Source organism: Ranitomeya imitator, chromosome 2, assembly GCF_032444005.1.
Source record: "Ranitomeya imitator isolate aRanImi1 chromosome 2, aRanImi1.pri, whole genome shotgun sequence".
NCBI lineage: Eukaryota > Metazoa > Chordata > Amphibia > Anura > Dendrobatidae > Ranitomeya > Ranitomeya imitator.
Genome location: NC_091283.1, coordinates 453,311,785 through 453,333,527, shown reverse-complemented (window position 1 = coordinate 453,333,527; position 21,743 = coordinate 453,311,785). Strand labels below are relative to the sequence as shown.

The 21,743-nt window shown below is 46.3% G+C and overlaps 1 protein-coding gene across 1 annotated transcript in view; it reads right to left on the bottom strand.

The window, feature by feature from the left end:
* LOC138664426 (peroxidasin homolog) overlaps positions 1-20,290 on the bottom strand; it is a 64,004-nt gene extending 43,714 nt beyond the window's left edge. The window contains exons 1-3 of the mRNA XM_069751111.1: positions 20,017-20,290; positions 14,953-15,024; positions 14,803-14,874 (exon numbers count right to left, since the gene is read on the bottom strand). Coding sequence (XP_069607212.1) covers positions 14,803-14,874; positions 14,953-15,024; positions 20,017-20,177 — 305 coding nt within the window. The 5' untranslated portion in view covers positions 20,178-20,290. The remainder of the gene's footprint in view (positions 1-14,802; positions 14,875-14,952; positions 15,025-20,016) is intronic.
* Between the last annotated feature and the right edge of the window lie 1,453 nt (positions 20,291-21,743).

Here is a 21,743-nt window from a genome sequence, read left to right as displayed (position 1 = left end):
AAACAGCATTACAGCAATGGAAATCCCAGGCTCCAGGCTTTCACAATGTCGGCGGATCCCCTGCACCGCCGTGCACCGCTGAATACTGCTGCACCAGCCAGGGATGGGAATGAGATCATCGCCCTGCAGCATTCAGACCACCGCAGAATCGTCCGACTCCTATAAGATGCACCCCCATTTTCCCTCCCAAAATTTGGTGGAAAAAAGTGCGTCTTATAGTTAAAAAAAATACTGCACTTTCTGGAGAGTGTTCTTCACTTGGGTGGATGTTGTGAAGGGGTTTTTCTTTGCCATGGAAAGGATTCTGCAATCATCCACCACTGTTGTCTTCTGAAGCCGTCCAATCCTACTTCAGTTTCCAATCTCACCAGTGCGCTTTTTTATTTACAGAATGTTCCAAACTATTAATATCACCACTCGTAATGTTTATGCTATCTGTCTGATGAACTTCACTTCCATTGAGATCTCCTTTGGCCACATGTTGTGGGTTCACAGCAACAGCTTCCAAATGCAAATGCCACACCTCGAATCAGCTCGAGATCTTTTACCTGCTTAGTTGCAGATTAATGTGAAAAAGCCCATGCAGCCCATTAAAGTGCTTTTGAGATAATGGTCCAATTACCTTTGGTCCCTTTAAAAAGAAGCAGCTGTAATTCCTAAACTATTATTCCAATTAAGATGTGAACGCCCTCAAATTAGGTGTATACTGTCCATGTTAGTTGTATATTGTCCAAATATTTCTGGACCTAACTGTAGCATACAGAATAAAGCAGTCAGGAACAAGTATATAATTTAGACACCAGTGCAGTCAGGAACCAGTATATAGTATAGACACCAGTGCAGTCAGGAACCAGTATAAAGTGTACACTCCAGTACAGTTAGAAACAGGAACAAGTATATAATATAAAGACCATTGACGTCAGTGTGCAGTATATAGTATACAGAGCAGAACAGTCAGGGTGCAGCATATAGTATACAGACCAGTACCATCAGTGTGCAGTATATAGTATACAGACCAGTGCCATCAGGGTGCAGTATATAGTATTCAGACCCGTGCCATCAGGGTGCAGTATATAGTATACAGACTCGTGCCATCAGGGTGCAATATATAGTATACAGACCCGTGTCGTCAGGGTGCAGTAAATAGTATACAGACTTGTGTTGTCAGGGTGCAGTATATAGTATACAGACCCGTGCCGTCAGGGTGCAGTATATAGTATACAGACCCGTGTCGTCAGGGTGCAGTATATAGTATACAGACCCGTGCCGTCAGGGTGCAGTATATAGTATACAGACCCGTGCAAAAAGGGTGCAGTATATAGTATACTGACCCGTGTCGTCAGGGTGCAGTATATAGTATACAGACCCGTGCCGTCAGGGTGCAGTATATAGTATACAGACCAGTGCCGTCAGGGTGCAGTATATAGTATACAGACCAGTACCGTCAGGGTGCAGTATATAGTATACAGACCAGTGCCGTCAGGGTGCAGTATATAGTATACAGACCCGTGTCGTCAGGGTGCAGTATATAGTATACAGACCAGTGCCGTCAGGGTGCAGTATATAGTATACACACCCATGTCGTCAGGGTGCAGTATATAGTATACAGACCAGTACCGTCAGGGTGCAGTATATAGTATCCAGACCCATGTCGTCAGGGTGCAGTATATAGTATACAGACCAGTGCCGTCAGGGTGCAGTATATAGTATACAGACCAGTACCGTCAGGGTGCAGTATATAGTATACAGACCCATGTCGTCAGGGTGCAGTATATAGTATACAGACCAGTGCCGTCAGGGTGCAGTATATAGTATACACACCCATGTCGTCAGGGTGCAGTATATAGTATACAGACCAGTACCGTCAGGGTGCAGTATATAGTATCCAGACCCATGTCGTCAGGGTGCAGTATATAGTATACAGACCAGTGCCGTCAGGGTGCAGTATATAGTATACAGACCAGTACCGTCAGGGTGCAGTATATAGTATACAGACCAGTGCCGTCAGGGTGCAGTATATAGTATACAGACCCGTGCCGTCAGGGTGCAGTATATAGTATACAGACCAGTGCCGTCAGGGTGCAGTATATAGTATACAGACCCGTGCCGTCAGGGTGCAGTATATAGTATACAGACCCGTGTCGTCAGGGTGCAGTATATAGTATACAGACCAGTGCCGTCAGGGTGCAGTATATGGTATACAGACCCGTGCCGTCATGGTGCAGTATATAGCATACAGACCCGTGTCGTCAGGGTGCAGTATATAGTATACAGACCCGTGCCGTCAGGGTGCAGTATATAGCATACAGACCCGTGTCGTCAGGGTGCAGTATACAGTATACAGACCAGTGCCGTCAGGGTGCAGTATATAGTATACAGACCCGTGCCGTCAGGGTGCAGTATATAGTATACAGACCCGTGTCGTCAGGGTGCAGTATATAGTATACAGACCCGTGTCGTCAGGGTGCAGTATATAGTATACAGACCAGTGCCGTCAGGGTGCAGTATATAGTATACAGACCCATGTCGTCAGGGTGCAGTATATAGTATACAGACCAGTACCGTCAGGGTGCAGTATACAGTATCCAGACCCATGTCGTCAGGGTGCAGTATATAGTATACAGACCAGTACCGTCAGGGTGCAGTATATAGTATACAGACCAGTGCCATCAGGGTGCAGTATATAGTATACAGACCAGTACCGTCAGGGTGCAGTATATAGTATCCAGACCCATGTCGTCAGGGTGCAGTATATAGTATACAGACCAGTGCCGTCAGGGTGCAGTATATAGTATACAGACCCATGTCGTCAGGGTGCAGTATATAGTATACAGACCAGTACCGTCAGGGTGCAGTATATAGTATCCAGACCCATGTCGTCAGGGTGCAGTATATAGTATACAGACCAGTACCGTCAGGGTTCAGTATATAGTATCCAGACCCATGTCATCAGGGTGCAGTATATAGTATACAGACCAGTACCGTCAGGGTGCAGTATATAGTATACAGACCCATGTCGTCAGGGTGCAGTATATAGTATACAGACCAGTACCGTCAGGGTGCAGTATATAGCATACAGACCCGTGTCGTCAGGGTGCAGTATACAGTATACAGACCAGTGCCGTCAGGGTGCAGTATATAGTATACAGACCCGTGCCGTCAGGGTGCAGTATATAGTATACAGACCAGTGCCGTCAGGGTGCAGTATATAGTATACAGACCCGTGCCGTCAGGGTGCAGTATATAGTATACAGACCAGTGCCGTCAGGGTGCAGTATATAGTATACAGACCCGTGCCGTCAGGGTGCAGTATATAGTATACAGACCAGTACCGTCAGGGTGCAGTATATAGTATACAGACCAGTGCCGTCAGGGTGCAGTATATAGTATACAGACCAGTGCCGTCAGGGTGCAGTATATAGTATACAGACCCATGTCGTCAGGGTGCAGTATATAGTATACAGACCAGTGCCGTCAGGGTGCAGTATATAGTATACAGACCCATGTCGTCAGGGTGCAGTATATAGTATACAGACCAGTACCGTCAGGGTGCAGTATATAGTATCCAGACCCATGTCGTCAGGGTGCAGTATATAGTATACAGACCAGTGCCGTCAGGGTGCAGTATATAGTATACAGACCAGTACCGTCAGGGTGCAGTATATAGTATACAGACCAGTGCCGTCAGGGTGCAGTATATAGTATACAGACCCATGTCGTCAGGGTGCAGTATATAGTATACAGACCAGTGCCGTCAGGGTGCAGTATATAGTATACAGACCAGTACCGTCAGGGTGCAGTATATAGCATACAGACCAGTACCGTCAGGGTGCAGTATATAGTATACAGACCAGTACCGTCAGGGTGCAGTATATAGCATACAGACCCGTGCCGTCAGGGTGCAGTATATAGCATACAGACCCGTGCCGTCAGGGTGCAGTATATAGCATACAGACCAGTGCCGTCAGGGTGCAGTATATAGTATACAGACCAGTGCCGTCAGGGTGCAGTATATAGTATACAGACCAGTGCCGTCAGGGTGCAGTATATAGTATACAGACCAGTGCCGTCAGGGTGCAGTATATAGTATACAGACCAGTGCCGTCAGGGTGCAGTATATAGTATACAGACCAGTGCCGTCAGGGTGCAGTATATAGTATACAGACCCGTGCCGTCAGGGTGCAGTATATAGTATACAGACCAGTACCGTCAGGGTGCAGTATATAGTATACAGACCAGTGCCGTCAGGGTGCAGTATATAGTATACAGACCAGTGCCGTCAGGGTGCAGTATATAGTATACAGACCAGTGCCGTCAGGGTGCAGTATATAGTATACAGACCAGTGCCGTCAGGGTGCAGTATATAGTATACAGACCAGTGCCGTCAGGGTGCAGTATATAGTATACAGACCAGTGCCGTCAGGGTGCAGTATATAGTATACAGACCAGTGCCGTCAGGGTGCAGTATATAGTATACAGACCCATGTCGTCAGGGTGCAGTATATAGTATACAGACCAGTACCGTCAGGGTGCAGTATATAGTATCCAGACCCATGTCGTCAGGGTGCAGTATATAGTATACAGACCAGTGCCGTCAGGGTGCAGTATATAGTATACAGACCAGTGCCGTCAGGGTGCAGTATATAGTATACAGACCCGTGCCGTCAGGGTGCAGTATATAGTATACAGACCAGTGCCGTCAGGGTGTAGTATATAGTATACAGACCCGTGCCGTCAGGGTGCAGTATATAGTATCCAGACCCATGTCGTCAGGGTGCAGTATATAGTATCCAGACCAGTGCTGTCAGGGTGCAGTATATAGTATACAGACCAGTACCGTCAGGGTGCAGTATATAGTATACAGACCCATGTCGTCAGGGTGCAGTATATAGTATACAGACCAGTGCCATCAGGGTGCAGTATATAGTATACAGACCAGTGCCGTCAGGGTGCAGTATATAGTATACAGACCAGTGCCGTCAGGGTGCAGTATATAGTATACAGACCAGTACCGTCAGGGTGCAGTATATAGCATACAGACCCGTGTCGTCAGGGTGCAGTATACAGTATACAGACCAGTGCCGTCAGGGTGCAGTATATAGTATACAGACCCGTGCCGTCAGGGTGCAGTATATAGTATACAGACCAGTGCCGTCAGTGTGCAGTATATAGTATACAGACCCGTGCCGTCAGGGTGCAGTATATAGTATACAGACCAGTGCCGTCAGGGTGCAGTATATAGTATACAGACCCGTGCCGTCAGGGTGCAGTATATAGTATACATACCAGTACCGTCAGGGTGCAGTATATAGTATACAGACCAGTGCCGTCAGGGTGCAGTATATAGTATACAGACCAGTGCCGTCAGGGTGCAGTATATAGTATACAGACCCATGTCGTCAGGGTGCAGTATATAGTATACAGACCAGTGCCGTCAGGGTGCAGTATATAGTATACAGACCCATGTCGTCAGGGTGCAGTATATAGTATACAGACCAGTACCGTCAGGGTGCAGTATATAGTATCCAGACCCATGTAGTCAGGGTGCAGTATATAGTATACAGACCAGTGCCGTCAGGGTGCAGTATATAGTATACAGACCAGTACCGTCAGGGTGCAGTATATAGTATACAGACCAGTGCCGTCAGGGTGCAGTATATAGTATACAGACCCATGTCGTCAGGGTGCAGTATATAGTATACAGACCAGTGCCGTCAGGGTGCAGTATATAGTATACAGACCCATGTCGTCAGGGTGCAGTATATAGTATACAGACCAGTACCGTCAGGGTGCAGTATATAGCATACAGACCCGTGCCGTCAGGGTGCAGTATATAGTATACAGACCAGTGCCGTCAGGGTGCAGTATATAGTATACAGACCAGTGCCATCAGGGTGCAGTATATAGTATACAGACCAGTGCCGTCAGGGTGCAGTATATAGTATACAGACCAGTGCCGTCAGGGTGCAGTATATAGTATACAGACCCGTGCCGTCAGGGTGCAGTATATAGTATACAGAACAGTACCGTCAGGGTGCAGTATATAGTATACAGACCAGTGCCGTCAGGGTGCAGTATATAGTATACAGACCAGTGCCGTCAGGGTGCAGTATATAGTATACAGACCAGTGCCGTCAGGGTGCAGTATATAGTATACAGACCAGTGCCGTCAGGGTGCAGTATATAGTATACAGACCAGTACCGTCAGGGTGCAGTATATAGTATACAGACCCATGTCGTCAGGGTGCAGTATATAGTATACAGACCAGTACCGTCAGGGTGCAGTATATAGTATCCAGACCCATGTCGTCAGGGTGCAGTATATAGTATACAGACCAGTGCCGTCAGGGTGCAGTATATAGTATACAGACCAGTGCCGTCAGGGTGCAGTATATAGTATACAGACCAGTGCCGTCAGGGTGCAGTATATAGTATACAGACCCATGTCGTCAGGGTGCAGTATATAGTATACAGACCAGTGCCGTCAGGGTGCAGTATATAGTATACAGACCCGTGCCGTCAGGGTGCAGTATATAGTATACAGACCAGTGCCGTCAGGGTGCAGTATATAGTATCCAGACCAGTGCCGTCAGGGTGCAGTATATAGTATACAGACCAGTGCCGTCAGGGTGCAGTATATAGTATACAGACCAGTGCCGTCAGGGTGCAGTATATAGTATACAGACCAGTACCGTCAGGGTGCAGTATATAGTATACAGACCAGTACCGTCAGGGTGCAGTATATAGTATACAGACCAGTACCGTCAGGGTGCAGTATATAGTATACAGACCAGTGCCGTCAGGGTGCAGTATATAGTATCCAGACCAGTGCCGTCAGGGTGCAGTATATAGTATACAGACCCATGTCGTCAGGGTGCAGTATATAGTATACAGACCAGTGCCGTCAGGGTGCAGTATATAGTATCCAGACCAGTGCCGTCAGGGTGCAGTATATAGTATCCAGACCAGTGCTGTCAGGGTGCAGTATATAGTATACAGACCAGTACCGTCAGGGTGCAGTATATAGTATACAGACCCATGTCGTCAGGGTGCAGTATATAGTATACAGACCAGTGCCGTCAGGGTGCAGTATATAGTATACAGACCAGTGCCGTCAGGGTGCAGTATATAGTATCCAGACCCATGTCGTCAGGGTGCAGTATATAGTATACAGACCAGTGCCGTCAGGGTGCAGTATATAGTATACAGACCAGTACCGTCAGGGTGCAGTATATAGTATCCAGACCCATGTCGTCAGGGTGCAGTATATAGTATACAGACCAGTGCCGTCAGGGTGCAGTATATAGTATACAGACCCGTGCCGTCAGGGTGCAGTATATAGTATACAGACCAGTGCCGTCAGGGTGCAGTATATAGTATACAGACCAGTACCGTCAGGGTGCAGTATATAGTATACAGACCAGTGCCGTCAGGGTGCAGTATATAGTATACAGACCCATGTCGTCAGGGTGCAGTATATAGTATACAGACCAGTGCCGTCAGGGTGCAGTATATAGTATACAGACCCGTGCCGTCAGGGTGCAGTATATAGTATACAGACCAGTGCCGTCAGGGTGCAGTATATAGTATCCAGACCAGTGCCGTCAGGGTGCAGTATATAGTATACAGACCAGTGCCGTCAGGGTGCAGTATATAGTATACAGACCAGTGCCGTCAGGGTGCAGTATATAGTATACAGACCAGTACCGTCAGGGTGCAGTATATAGTATACAGACCAGTACCGTCAGGGTGCAGTATATAGTATACAGACCAGTACCGTCAGGGTGCAGTATATAGTATACAGACCAGTGCCGTCAGGGTGCAGTATATAGTATCCAGACCAGTGCCGTCAGGGTGCAGTATATAGTATACAGACCCATGTCGTCAGGGTGCAGTATATAGTATACAGACCAGTGCCGTCAGGGTGCAGTATATAGTATCCAGACCAGTGCCGTCAGGGTGCAGTATATAGTATACAGACCAGTGCCGTCAGGGTGCAGTATATAGTATACAGACCAGTGCCGTCAGGGTGCAGTATATAGTATACAGACCAGTACCGTCAGGGTGCAGTATATAGTATACAGACCCGTGCCGTCAGGGTGCAGTATATAGTATACAGACCAGTACCGTCAGGGTGCAGTATATAGTATACAGACCCGTGCCGTCAGGGTGCAGTATATAGTATACAGACCCGTGCCGTCAGGGTGCAGTATATAGTATACAGACCAGTACCGTCAGGGTGCAGTATATAGTATACAGACCAGTGCCGCCAGGGTGCAGTATATAGTATACAGACCAGTGCCGTCAGGGTGCAGTATATAGTATACAGACCCATGTCGTCAGGGTGCAGTATATAGTATACAGACCAGTACCGTCAGGGTGCAGTATATAGTATACAGACCAGTACCGTCAGGGTGCAGTATATAGTATACAGACCAGTACCGTCAGGGTGCAGTATATAGTATACAGACCCATGTCGTCAGGGTGCAGTATATAGTATACAGACCAGTGCCGTCAGGGTGCAGTATATAGTATACAGACCCATGTCGTCAGGGTGCAGTATATAGTATACAGACCAGTACCGTCAGGGTGCAGTATATAGTATACAGACCAGTACCGTCAGGGTGCAGTATATAGTATACAGACCCATGTCGTCAGGGTGCAGTATATAGTATACATTCCAGTGCCGTCAGGGTGCAGTATATAGTATCCAGACCAGTGCCGTCAGGGTGCAGTATAAAGTATACAGACCAGTACCGTCAGGGTGCAGTATATAGTATACAGACCAGTACCGTCAGGGTGCAGTATATAGTATACAGACCAGTGCCGTCAGGGTGCAGTATATAGTATACAGACCAGTGCCGTCAGGGTGCAGTATATAGTATACAGACCAGTACCGTCAGGGTGCAGTATATAGTATACAGACCCGTGCCGTCAGGGTGCAGTATATAGTATACAGACCAGTACCGTCAGGGTGCAGTATATAGTATACAGACCCGTGCCGTCAGGGTGCAGTATATAGTATACAGACCCGTGCCGTCAGGGTGCAGTATATAGTATACAGACCAGTACCGTCAGGGTGCAGTATATAGTATACAGACCAGTGCCGTCAGGGTGCAGTATATAGTATCCAGACCCATGTCGTCAGGGTGCAGTATATAGTATACAGACCAGTACCGTCAGGGTGCAGTATATAGTATCCAGACCCATGTCGTCAGGGTGCAGTATATAGTATACAGACCAGTGCCGTCAGGGTGCAGTATATAGTATACAGACCAGTACCGTCAGGGTGCAGTATATAGTATCCAGACCCATGTCGTCAGGGTGCAGTATATAGTATACAGACCAGTGCCGTCAGGGTGCAGTATATAGTATACAGACCAGTGCCGTCAGGGTGCAGTATATAGTATCCAGACCAGTGCCGTCAGGGTGCAGTATATAGTATACAGACCAGTACCGTCAGGGTGCAGTATATAGTATACAGACCAGTGCCGTCAGGGTGCAGTATATAGTATACAGACCCATGTCGTCAGGGTGCAGTATATAGTATACAGACCAGTGCCGTCAGGGTGCAGTATATAGTATACAGACCCATGTCGTCAGGGTGCAGTATATAGTATACAGATCAGTACCGTCAGGGTGCAGTATATAGTATCCAGACCCATGTCGTCAGGGTGCAGTATATAGTATACAGACCAGTGCCGTCAGGGTGCAGTATATAGTATACAGACCAGTGCCGTCAGGGTGCAGTATATAGTATACAGACCAGTGCCGTCAGGGTGCAGTATATAGTATACAGACCAGTACCGTCAGGGTGCAGTATATAGTATACAGACCCGTGCCGTCAGGGTGCAGTATATAGTATACAGACCAGTGCCGTCAGGGTGCAGTATATAGTATACAGACCAGTGCCGTCAGGGTGCAGTATATAGTATACAGACCCATGTCGTCAGGGTGCAGTATATAGTATACAGACCAGTACCGTCAGGGTGCAGTATATAGTATACAGACCCATGTCGTCAGGGTGCAGTATATAGTATACAGACCAGTACCGTCAGGGTGCAGTATATAGTATCCAGACCCATGTCGTCAGGGTGCAGTATATAGTATACAGACCAGTACCGTCAGGGTGCAGTATATAGTATACAGACCCATGTCGTCAGGGTGCAGTATATAGTATACAGACCAGTACCGTCAGGGTGCAGTATATAGTATCCAGACCCATGTCGTCAGGGTGCAGTATATAGTATACAGACCAGTGCCGTCAGGGTGCAGTATATAGTATACAGACCAGTGCCGTCAGGGTGCAGTATATAGTATACAGACCAGTACCGTCAGGGTGCAGTATATAGTATCCAGACCCATGTCGTCAGGGTGCAGTATATAGTATACAGACCAGTGCCGTCAGGGTGCAGTATATAGTATACAGACCAGTGCCGTCAGGGTGCAGTATATAGTATACAGACCAGTACCGTCAGGGTGCAGTATATAGTATACAGACCAGTGCCGCCAGGGTGCAGTATATAGTATACAGACCAGTGCCGTCAGGGTGCAGTATATAGTATACAGACCAGTGCCGTCAGGGTGCAGTATATAGTATACAGACCAGTGCCGTCAGGGTGCAGTATATAGTATACAGACCAGTGCCGTCAGGGTGCAGTATATAGTATCCAGACCCATGTCGTCAGGGTGCAGTATATAGTATACAGACCAGTGCCGTCAGGGTGCAGTATATAGTATACAGACCAGTGCCGTCAGGGTGCAGTATATAGTATACAGACCAGTGCCGTCAGGGTGAAGTATATAGTGTACAGACCAGTGCCGTCAGGGTGCAGTATATAGTATACAGACCAGTGCCGTCAGGGTGCAGTATATAGTATACAGACCAGTGCCGTCAGGGTGCAGTATATAGTATACAGACCCGTGCCGTCAGGGTGCAGTATATAGTATACAGACCAGTGCCGTCAGGGTGCAGTATATAGTATACAGACCAGTGCCGTCAGGGTGCAGTATATAGTATACAGACCAGTACCGTCAGGGTGCAGTATATAGTATACAGACCAGTGCCGTCAGGGTGCAGTATATAGTATACAGACCAGTGCCGTCAGGGTGCAGTATATAGTATACAGACCCATGTCGTCAGGGTGCAGTATATAGTATACAGACCAGTGCCGTCAGGGTGCAGTATATAGTATCCAGACCCATGTCGTCAGGGTGCAGTATATAGTATACAGACCAGTGCCGTCAGGGTGCAGTATATAGTATACAGACCAGTACCGTCAGGGTGCAGTATATAGTATACAGACCAGTGCCGTCAGGGTGCAGTATATAGTATACAGACCAGTGCCGTCAGGGTGCAGTATATAGTATACAGACCAGTACCGTCAGGGTGCAGTATATAGTATACAGACCAGTACCGTCAGGGTGCAGTATATAGTATACAGACCAGTACCGTCAGGGTGCAGTATATAGTATACAGACCAGTGCCGTCAGGGTGCAGTATATAGTATACAGACCAGTGCCGTCAGGGTGCAGTATATAGTATACAGACCAGTGCCGTCAGGGTGCAGTATATAGTATACAGACCAGTGCAGTATATAGTATACAGACCAGTGCCGTCAGGGTGCAGTATATAGTATACAGACCAGTGCCGTCAGGGTGCAGTATATAGTATCCAGACCAGTGCCGTCAGGGTGCAGTATATAGTATCCAGACCAGTGCCGTCAGGGTGCCGTATATAGTATACAGACCAGTACCGTCAGGGTGCAGTATATAGTATACAGACCAGTACCGTCAGGGTGCAGTATATAGTATACAGACCAGTGCCGTCAGGGTGCAGTATATATTATACAGACCAGTACCGTCAGGGTGCAGTATATAGTATACAGACCAGTACCGTCAGGGTGCAGTATATAGTATACAGACCCGTGCCGTCAGGGTGCAGTACATAGTATACAGACCAGTACCGTCAGGGTGCAGTATATAGTATACAGACCAGTGCCGTCAGGGTGCAGTATATAGTATACAGACCAGTGCCGTCAGGGTGCAGTATATAGTATACAGACCAGTGTCGTCAGGGTGCAGTATATAGTATACAGACCAGTGCCGTCAGGGTGCAGTATATAGTATACAGACCAGTACCGTCAGGGTGCAGTATATAGTATACAGACCAGTGCCGTCAGGGTGCAGTATATAGTATACAGACCAGTGCCGTCAGGGTGCAGTATAAAGTATACAGACCAGTGCCGTCAGGGTGCAGTATATAGTATACAGACCAGTGCCGTCAGGGTGCAGTATATAGTATACAGACCAGTGCCGTCAGGGTGCAGTATATAGTATACAGACCCGTGCCGTCAGGGTGCAGTATATAGTATACAGACCCGTGCCGTCAGGGTGCAGTATATAGTATACAGACCAGTGCCGTCAGGGTGCAGTATATAGTATACAGACCAGTGCCGTCAGGGTGCAGTATATAGTATACAGACCCGTGCCGTCAGGGTGCAGTATATAGTATCCAGACCAGTACCGTCAGGGTGCAGTATATAGTATACAGACCAGTGCCGTCAGGGTGCAGTATATAGTATACAGACCCGTGCCGTCAGGGTGCAGTATATAGTATACAGACCCGTGCCGTCAGGGTGCAGTATATAGTATACAGACCAGTGCCGTCAGGGTGCAGTATATAGTATACAGACCAGTGCCGTCAGGGTGCAGTATATAGTATACAGACCAGTGCCGTCAGGGTGCAGTATATAGTATACAGACCCGTGCCGTCAGGGTGCAGTATATAGTATACAGACCAGTGCCGTCAGGGTGCAGTATATAGTATACAGACCCGTGCCGTCAGGGTGCAGTATATAGTATACAGACCAGTACCGTCAGGGTGCAGTATATAGTATACAGACCCGTGCCGTCAGGGTGCAGTATATAGTATACAGACCAGTACCGTCAGGGTGCAGTATATAGTATACAGACCCGTGCCGTCAGGGTGCAGTATATAGTATACAGACCAGTACCGTCAGGGTGCAGTATATAGTATACAGACCAGTGCCGTCAGGGTGCAGTATATAGTATACAGACCAGTGCCGTCAGGGTGCAGTATATAGTATACAGACCAGTGCCGTCAGGGTGCAGTATATAGTATACAGACCAGTGCCGTCAGGGTGCAGTATATAGTATACAGACCCGTGCCGTCAGGGTGCAGTATATAGTATACAGACCAGTACCGTCAGGGTGCAGTATATAGTATACAGACCCGTGCCGTCAGGGTGCAGTATATAGTATACAGACCAGTGCCGTCAGGGTGCAGTATATAGTATACAGACCCGTGCCGTCAGGGTGCAGTATATAGTATACAGACCAGTACCGTCAGGGTGCAGTATATAGTATACAGACCCGTGCCGTCAGGGTGCAGTATATAGTATACAGACCAGTGCCGTCAGGGTGCAGTATATAGTATACAGACCCGTGCCGTCAGGGTGCAGTATATAGTATACAGACCAGTACCGTCAGGGTGCAGTATATAGTATACAGACCAGTGCCGTCAGGGTGCAGTATATAGTATACAGACCCGTGCCGTCAGGGTGCAGTATATAGTATACAGACCAGTGCCGTCAGGGTGCAGTATATAGTATACAGACCAGTGCCGTCAGGGTGCAGTATATAGTATACAGACCAGTGCCGTCAGGGTGCAGTATATAGTATACAGACCCGTGCCGTCAGGGTGCAGTATATAGTATACAGACCAGTACCGTCAGGGTGCAGTATATAGTATACAGACCCGTGCCGTCAGGGTGCAGTATATAGTATACAGACCAGTGCCGTCAGGGTGCAGTATATAGTATACAGACCCGTGCCGTCAGGGTGCAGTATATAGTATACAGACCAGTGCCGTCAGGGTGCAGTATATAGTATACAGACCCGTGCCGTCAGGGTGCAGTATATAGTATACAGACCAGTACCGTCAGGGTGCAGTATATAGTATACAGACCCGTGCCGTCAGGGTGCAGTATATAGTATACAGACCAGTGCCGTCAGGGTGCAGTATATAGTATACAGACCCGTGCCGTCAGGGTGCAGTATATAGTATACAGACCAGTACCGTCAGGGTGCAGTATATAGTATACAGACCAGTGCCGTCAGGGTGCAGTATATAGTATACAGACCAGTGCCGTCAGGGTGCAGTATATAGTATACAGACCAGTACCGTCAGGGTGCAGTATATAGTATACAGACCAGTGCCGTCAGGGTGCAGTATATAGTATACAGACCAGTGCCGTCAGGGTGCAGTATATAGTATACAGACCAGTACCGTCAGGGTGCAGTATATAGTATACAGACCCGTGCCGTCAGGGTGCAGTATATAGTATCCAGACCAGTGCCGTCAGGGTGCAGTATATAGTATACAGACCAGTGCCGTCAGGGTGCAGTATATAGTATACAGACCCGTGCCGTCAGGGTGCAGTATATAGTATACAGACCAGTGTCGTCAGGGTGCAGTATATAGTATCCAGACCAGTGCCGTCAGGGTGCAGTATATAGTATACAGACCAGTGTCGTCAGGGTGCAGTATATAGTATACAGACCAGTGCCGTCAGGGTGCAGTATATAGTATACAGACCAGTGCCGTCAGGGTGCAGTATATAGTATCCAGACCAGTGTCGTCAGGGTGCAGTATATAGTATACAGACCAGTGTCGTCAGGGTGCAGTATATAGTATACAGACCAGTGCCGTCAGGGTGCAGTATATAGTATACAGACCAGTGCCGTCAGGGTGCAGTATATACAGGAGGTGAAACTCACAGATGTTTGAGTTCTCCCAGCGCTTTAAATGATCTCTGTGAAATCCGCCTGATTTCGTTGTTGTTCAGTAATCTGCAAAGACAGAAGATCAGCTCTTATGATGGTCGCCGTGTGGATGACTGTCAGTCAGCGATCAGAGGAGGGTCTTACAATGTTTGGAGGTTTGTCAACTTCTGGAGAATGTCAGAATTAATTTCTCTAATACGGTTGAACCGCAGATCACTGTAGAGACAGAAAGCACAGCATGTAACAGAGATATGCAATGGCCGCTGCCACCTGAAATCTGTCATCACTGAGATGTTGGACATACCAATAATGAGAGGTAGCGTTCTACATTACAGTATGTGGTGGACATATTCCATCACCCATGAAGCCCCCCAGCAGAACAAGCCCTGAGAAGACTCCAGGAAGATGGAGCTCATTAATGCCACTGATGATTTCTTAATGCTGTAGACATAAAATGACTCAGAAGAAAGAGAACCTGTCAGGGCCATTTTCCTTTCTGTATAGTTCATAAAACAACAATAAATGTGAGACCTGTCCTGTTGAATTCTGATGTGTCACCACTGAAGACATATGCAAATTAGCCTGAAAGTGCACTGGGGCGTGTCGAGGCACTCTGCAAAATTACCCATTGTGATCACAAGACTGAACCTTAAAATAAGAACATCTAGAGGCTTTTGCATGGAACTTCAGCATCCGAACAAGGTTTCTGCCTGATCTGTCAAATGATTCAGCTAATCCTGGACCAGGTCCAAGAGAAGTAATTTGTAATCATCAAGGGGCGCCTCATTGTGTACAGACATAATTAGGAACCAGTCATGACATCACTCGTAAAGAACGCCATTCCGTGCCCTGTATTCCAGAGAGAAGGACCAGGGAGGTCTACACAGAAACATGGACACTGTTTAATATAGACATTTGTCAGCTCTGGCCAACCAGTCCTGAGGGGTGGACAGTAACACATTGCTCAGGACATAAGATATTATTTGGAACAGAATAATGGCTGGTGGGGGACATTCTCTGCCAAAATAAACATATCCAGACTCCCAGTGGAACAAGTGCAGTACCACGTATGGCCACAAGGCGACATTGCGCAGTAGGACACTGAGCAAAAGTATAGCCCAGGATAACACCAGGACCAAACTACCTCCATTATATTCAAGAATGACCTCAATCCTCTAGGTCAAGGTGAAGACCAGATGTAGCAGATCAGATTTTGTCACATGTGGTCTGCGTTGCCCAATTTTGACTACAACTGAGCAGTTTACAACAATTCCACTGAAAGAGCATGCTGGGGCTTTTAGTGCTGCAGCATGTAAGGAGCCTCCAGTTGTACAGCTGCTATTGCAGAGCTAGTTACATATGTCAAACTGTTGGAGAACATACGTAAATCACGCTGGCTCGCTCACAACAAAAATGTCAAGTGACGAAACGCACATTTCCAGCCGGCTTACATCATGCATTCTTTTACATACTTGGCCTCAGGACACAAAATAACCTAGTGGGTGTCTGTATGCAATCAGGATCGCTGGATAGGATAGAGAAAAGTCAACCTGGGAATTCAGAGTCTGTTTCGCACGTTTCTACACTTTATAGATCTGGAGCGAGGAGTCAGGATGCAGGTGTCTGAGAACAGCACTGGGAATCTGGATACAAGACATATAAACTGGTGTCAAGAACTATAGGCCCATTTAGGTGAGCCAATATCGGACGAATAATCGTCCATAAGAATGCATTTTTAGGATTTTTGGTCCGTGTAAACATGCCAGCGCTCATCCAACACTTGTTTTTCGGGTGATCGGATTGTTCATGCCGAAAAACATCACTTGTCATCAACAGCACATCATCCCATAAAAATGGCGTATGTGCTGTAAATAGTATTGAGACAGAACGATCCTGTAAACAGGTCAATAAACGAGCGAGAATCAACGTGTATATAGTCAATCGGTACTGGTTAAAGGGAATCTGTCAATAGGATCAGCCCTCCTAAGCCATCTATATGGGCATGTAGGTCATAGGAAGCTGAATAAAATTATATCTTGATATTTACATTCGGATGTCATATTCCAGAGAAATGCACATTTTTCTTAATATCTAAATGAGCTGTTAAGATCTATGGGCCGGACATAGATCTTCCCGAGAATCTGCCTCCAGAGATTATTTTAAATGAAAGGGGGCGTTACCAGTGTGAGACATGTAGATCAGGAGAGCAGACTGTCAGTCACACGCCTTTCATTTAAAATATTCTCAGGAGGCAGATTCTCGGAGAGATCTATGTCCGGCCCACAGAGATCTTAACAGCTAATTTACATATTAAGAAAAGCATAGATTTCTCTAGAAAAAGAGATAAGATTACAAATGTCAAAGTATCATTATATAACGGCACGGATGATTGACCTCGTGGAGACCAAAACATCCAACACTGCGGAGACACCATCACGTGTTTCTCAACACAGTGATCCAGAACACTGCCGCCAAATATGCAAATGCATGTAGAGGAGCTGCGGAGACACCATCACGTGTTTCTCAACGCAGGTAGTGAATAGCCAGGCCTTTCCCCGGGAAGGAACAACCAAGGGAAGGGCAGCATCCAATAAAGGAAAACATCCAATAAAGGAAAACCACCTATGCCAAGCATGGTATCCATCCACAGACAGCTGTTCCGGGGTTTTTGCCCCTCATCAGTGTGGAGTAGGAAACTGGCTATCAGGAGCAGTGCCTAGTAGAAAGTCTATAACGGCACGGATGATTGACCTCGTGGAGACCAAAACATCCAACACTGCGGAGACACCATCACGTGTTTCTCAACGCAGTGATCCAGAACACTGCCCCCAAACATGCAAATGCATGTAGAGGAGCTGTGGAGACACCATCACGTGTTTCTCAACGCAGGCAGTGAACAGCCAGGCCTTTCCCCGGGAAGGAACAACCAAGGGAAGGGCAGCATCCAATAAAGGAAAACATCCAATAAAGGAAAACCACCTATGCCAAGCATGGTATCCTGTTATGTTTGCTAATGACAGGTGTTGTGAAGGCAATCCAGAAACACAGTGTGCTTAGCGATCAGAGCGCACACAGTGATCTGACAAATACCCAAAAATACAAGAACGAGCTCTGAGACGTGGAAACTCTGTAGACTGCACACCTGATCCTATCCTAAACACAACTAAAAGCGGCTGTGGATTGCGCCTAACAACTACCTAGGCAACTCGGCACAGCCTAAGAAACTAGCTAGCCTGAAGATAGAAAAATAGGCCTGACTTGCCCCAGAGAAATTCCCCAAAGGAAAAGGCAGCCCCCCACATATAATGACTGTGAGTAAGATGAAAAGACAAAACGTAGGGATGAAATAGATTCAGCAAAGTGGGGCCCGATATTCTAGGACAGAGCGAGGACAGTAAAGCGAACTTTGCAGTCTACAAAAAACCCTAAAGCAAAACCACGCAAAGGGGGCAAAAAAAAACCACCGTGCCGAACTAACGGCACGGCGGTACACCCTTTGCGTCTCAGAGCTTCCAGCAAAACAAAAGACAAGCTGGACAGAAAAAAAGCAACAAAAAAGCAAAAAGCACTTAGCTATACAGAGCAGCAGGTCACAGGAACAATCAGGAGAAGCTCAGATCCAACACTGAAACATTGACAAGGAGCAAGGATAGCAGCATCAGGCGGAGTTAAGTAATGAAGCAGTTAACGAGCTCACCAGAACACCTGAGGGAGGAAGCTCAGAAGCTGCAGTACCACTTGTGACCACAGGAGTGAATTCAGCCACAGAATTCACAACAGTATCCATCCACAGACAGCTGTTTCGGGGTTTTTGCCCCTCATCAGTGTGGAGTAGGAAACTGGCTATCAGGAGCAGTGCCTAGTAGAAAGTCTATAACGGCACGGATGATTGACCTCGTGGAGACCAAAACACCCAACACCGCGGAGACACCATCATGTGTTTCTCAACGCAGTGATCCAGAACACTGCCCCCAAATATGCAAATGCATGTAGAGGAGCTGTGGAGACACCATCACGTGTTTCTCAATGCAGGCAGTGAATAGCCAGGCCTTTCCCCGGGAAGGAAGGTATCATTATATTCAGCTTCCTATGTCCTATGGGCCCATATAGACGGCTTAAGAGAATTGTTCCTACTCACAGATTCCCTTTAATGGTCCTTAACTATTAGAGATATGATCATTAATCACAACTGTTAACTTTTGTACAAAAAATAAATAAATAAGGCTACTTTCACACTTCCGTCTTTTCAGATCCGTCACAATCCGTCGATTTTTGAGAATGCAGGATCCTGCATTTTCCCATAGACTTGTATTAGCGACGGATTGTGACGGATGGCCATCCGTTTCATCTGTCGTGCACTGGATCCATCGTAAAATAGCGGTCCGTCGTGCAGAGAAAACGTTCATTGTAACGTTTTTTGTGCATGTCGGAAAATCGGTCAGCGATGCACCCTGCGCTGCCCGTCGTCGGCTACAATGGAAGCTTATGGACGCAGGATCCGTCGCTGACCGTGACACACAGGAATCCAGCGACGGATCCAGTTTTTCCCTTCTGAGCATGCCCGGAAGGATTTTCAAGTCTGGGGAAAAAATCTCTCTCTCTCATTCTCTCTCCCTGTCTCTCTCTCTTCCCCCCCCCCCCACCATGGAATTTCTGTACGACGGATCCGTCGTTACACCGGATCCGTCGCACACGTTTTTACCTATTTGATGACATTCGTCGATACGTCATTTTACTGCACCACGACAGACCCCAGAAAACGGAAGTGTGAAAGTAGCCTAAGGGAATACTGTCCTTTATGTACAAGAATATAACTATGATAATAACGTCCCCTATGTGTGAGCGTATAACTACTATAATACTGCCCCTTTGTACATAAATATAATTGTAATAATTCACACACATATATATATATATATATATATATATATATATATATATATATGGCACATATAACCTACTACACGACATTATACATATTTCCTATATATACAGGCTATGTTCACATCTGTGATGGGAGATCTGTGGCAGACTTCATCACCTTTCATGATTTTTTCTGGCTACCTGACAGACAGCTTTATAAGTTGATGAGGTCCATTGGGTACTTTTGTTGTTCGTCGCGGGATGTTGTAAGCATAAACCATAACGCCGATGTACACAGATCCCTATACACACGTAACAGAAATACTATGAACAGTCATGACTCACAGTACAGTGGTTTGGACGGGGACATCTGGGATGAAATCCAGCATCAGATGCATGCACCTGACAGTGGTCCGAAAGCACAAACACCGGCTGGGACATGCTGCCCCCTGCTGGGGTGGTAAAAGCAGGAGAAGCAATCCATATAATCCCCACTGCATGCTCATAACTGTATGCTGTCCCAACGTCTGATGAGCAGATGTAAAGTCCAAAACCTCTTAGCTGCAGTAGGAGGGAGCAAAGAACATGTGTTTCTTGTTAACATCACTCACACCCCTCTGCCCAAACACATGTTCCCTCCTTCTGTGTTCTATTGAGCTCTTCATATTTTAATTTGCCCTTGGACTGATGTCAAGTAATTTACTAAGATTGTCAACCAGACCTCCTGGATATACACACATGGTCAAAATTGTTAGTACTCCTCGTTTAACCCCTTAGTGACAGAGTCAATTTGGTACTTAATGACCGAGCCAATTTTTGCAATTCTGACCACTGTCACTTTATGAGGTTATAACTCTGGAACGTTTCAACGGATCCCGCTGATTCTGAGATTGTTTTTTCGTGACATATTGTACTTCATGTTAGTGGTAACATTTCTTCGATATTACTTGCGATTATTTATGAAAAAAACGGAAATATGGCGAAAATTTTTAAAATTTTGCAATTTTCAAACTTTGTATTTTTATGCCCTTAAATCAGAGAGATATGTCATGAAAAATAGTTAATAAATAACATTTCCCACATGTCTACTTTACATCAGCACAATTTTGGAAACAAAATTTTTTTTTGTTAGGGAGTTATAAGGGTTAAAAGTTGACCAGCAATTTCTCATTTTTACAACACCATTTTTTTTTAGGGACCACATCACATTTGAAGTCATTTTGAGGGGTCTATATGATAGAAAATAATGAAGTGTGACACCATTCTAAAAACTACACCCCTCAAGGTTCTCAAAACCACATTCAAGAAGTTTATTAACCCTTTACGTGCTTCACAGGAACTGAAACAATGTGGAAGGAAAAAATGAACATTTAACTTTTTTTTGCAAACATCTTAATTCAGAACCATTTTTTTTATTTTCACAAGCGTAAAAACAGAAATGTAACTATAAATTTTGTTATGCAATTTCTCCTGAATACGCCAATACCCCATATGTGGGGGTAAACTACTGTTAGGGCGCACCGCAGAACTTAGAAGAGAAGGAGCGCCGTTTTACTTTTTCAATGTAGAATTGGCTGGAATTGAGATTGGACGCCATGTCGCGTTTGGAGAGCCCCTGATGTGCCTAAACAGTGGAAACCCCCGACAAGTGACACCATTTTGGAAACTAGACCCCTTAAAGAACTTATCTAGATGTGTGGCGAGCACTTTGAACTCCCATGTGCTTCACAGAAGTTTATAACGTAGAGCCGTGAAAAAAAAAATTGCATTTTTTCTACAAAAATGATCTTTTTGCCCACAAATTTTTATTTTCACAAGGGTAACAGGAGAAATTAGACCACTAAAGTTGTTGTGCAGTTTCTCCTGAGTACGTCGATACCCAATATGTGGGGGCAAACCACTGTTTGGGCGCACCGCAGAGCTTGGAAGAGAAAGAGTGCCGTTTTACTTTTTCAATATAGAATTGGCTGGAATTGAGATCGGACGCCATGTCGCGTTTGGAGAGCCCCTGATGTGCCTAAACAGTAGAAATCCCCCACAAGTGACCCCATTTTGGAAACTAGACCCCCCAT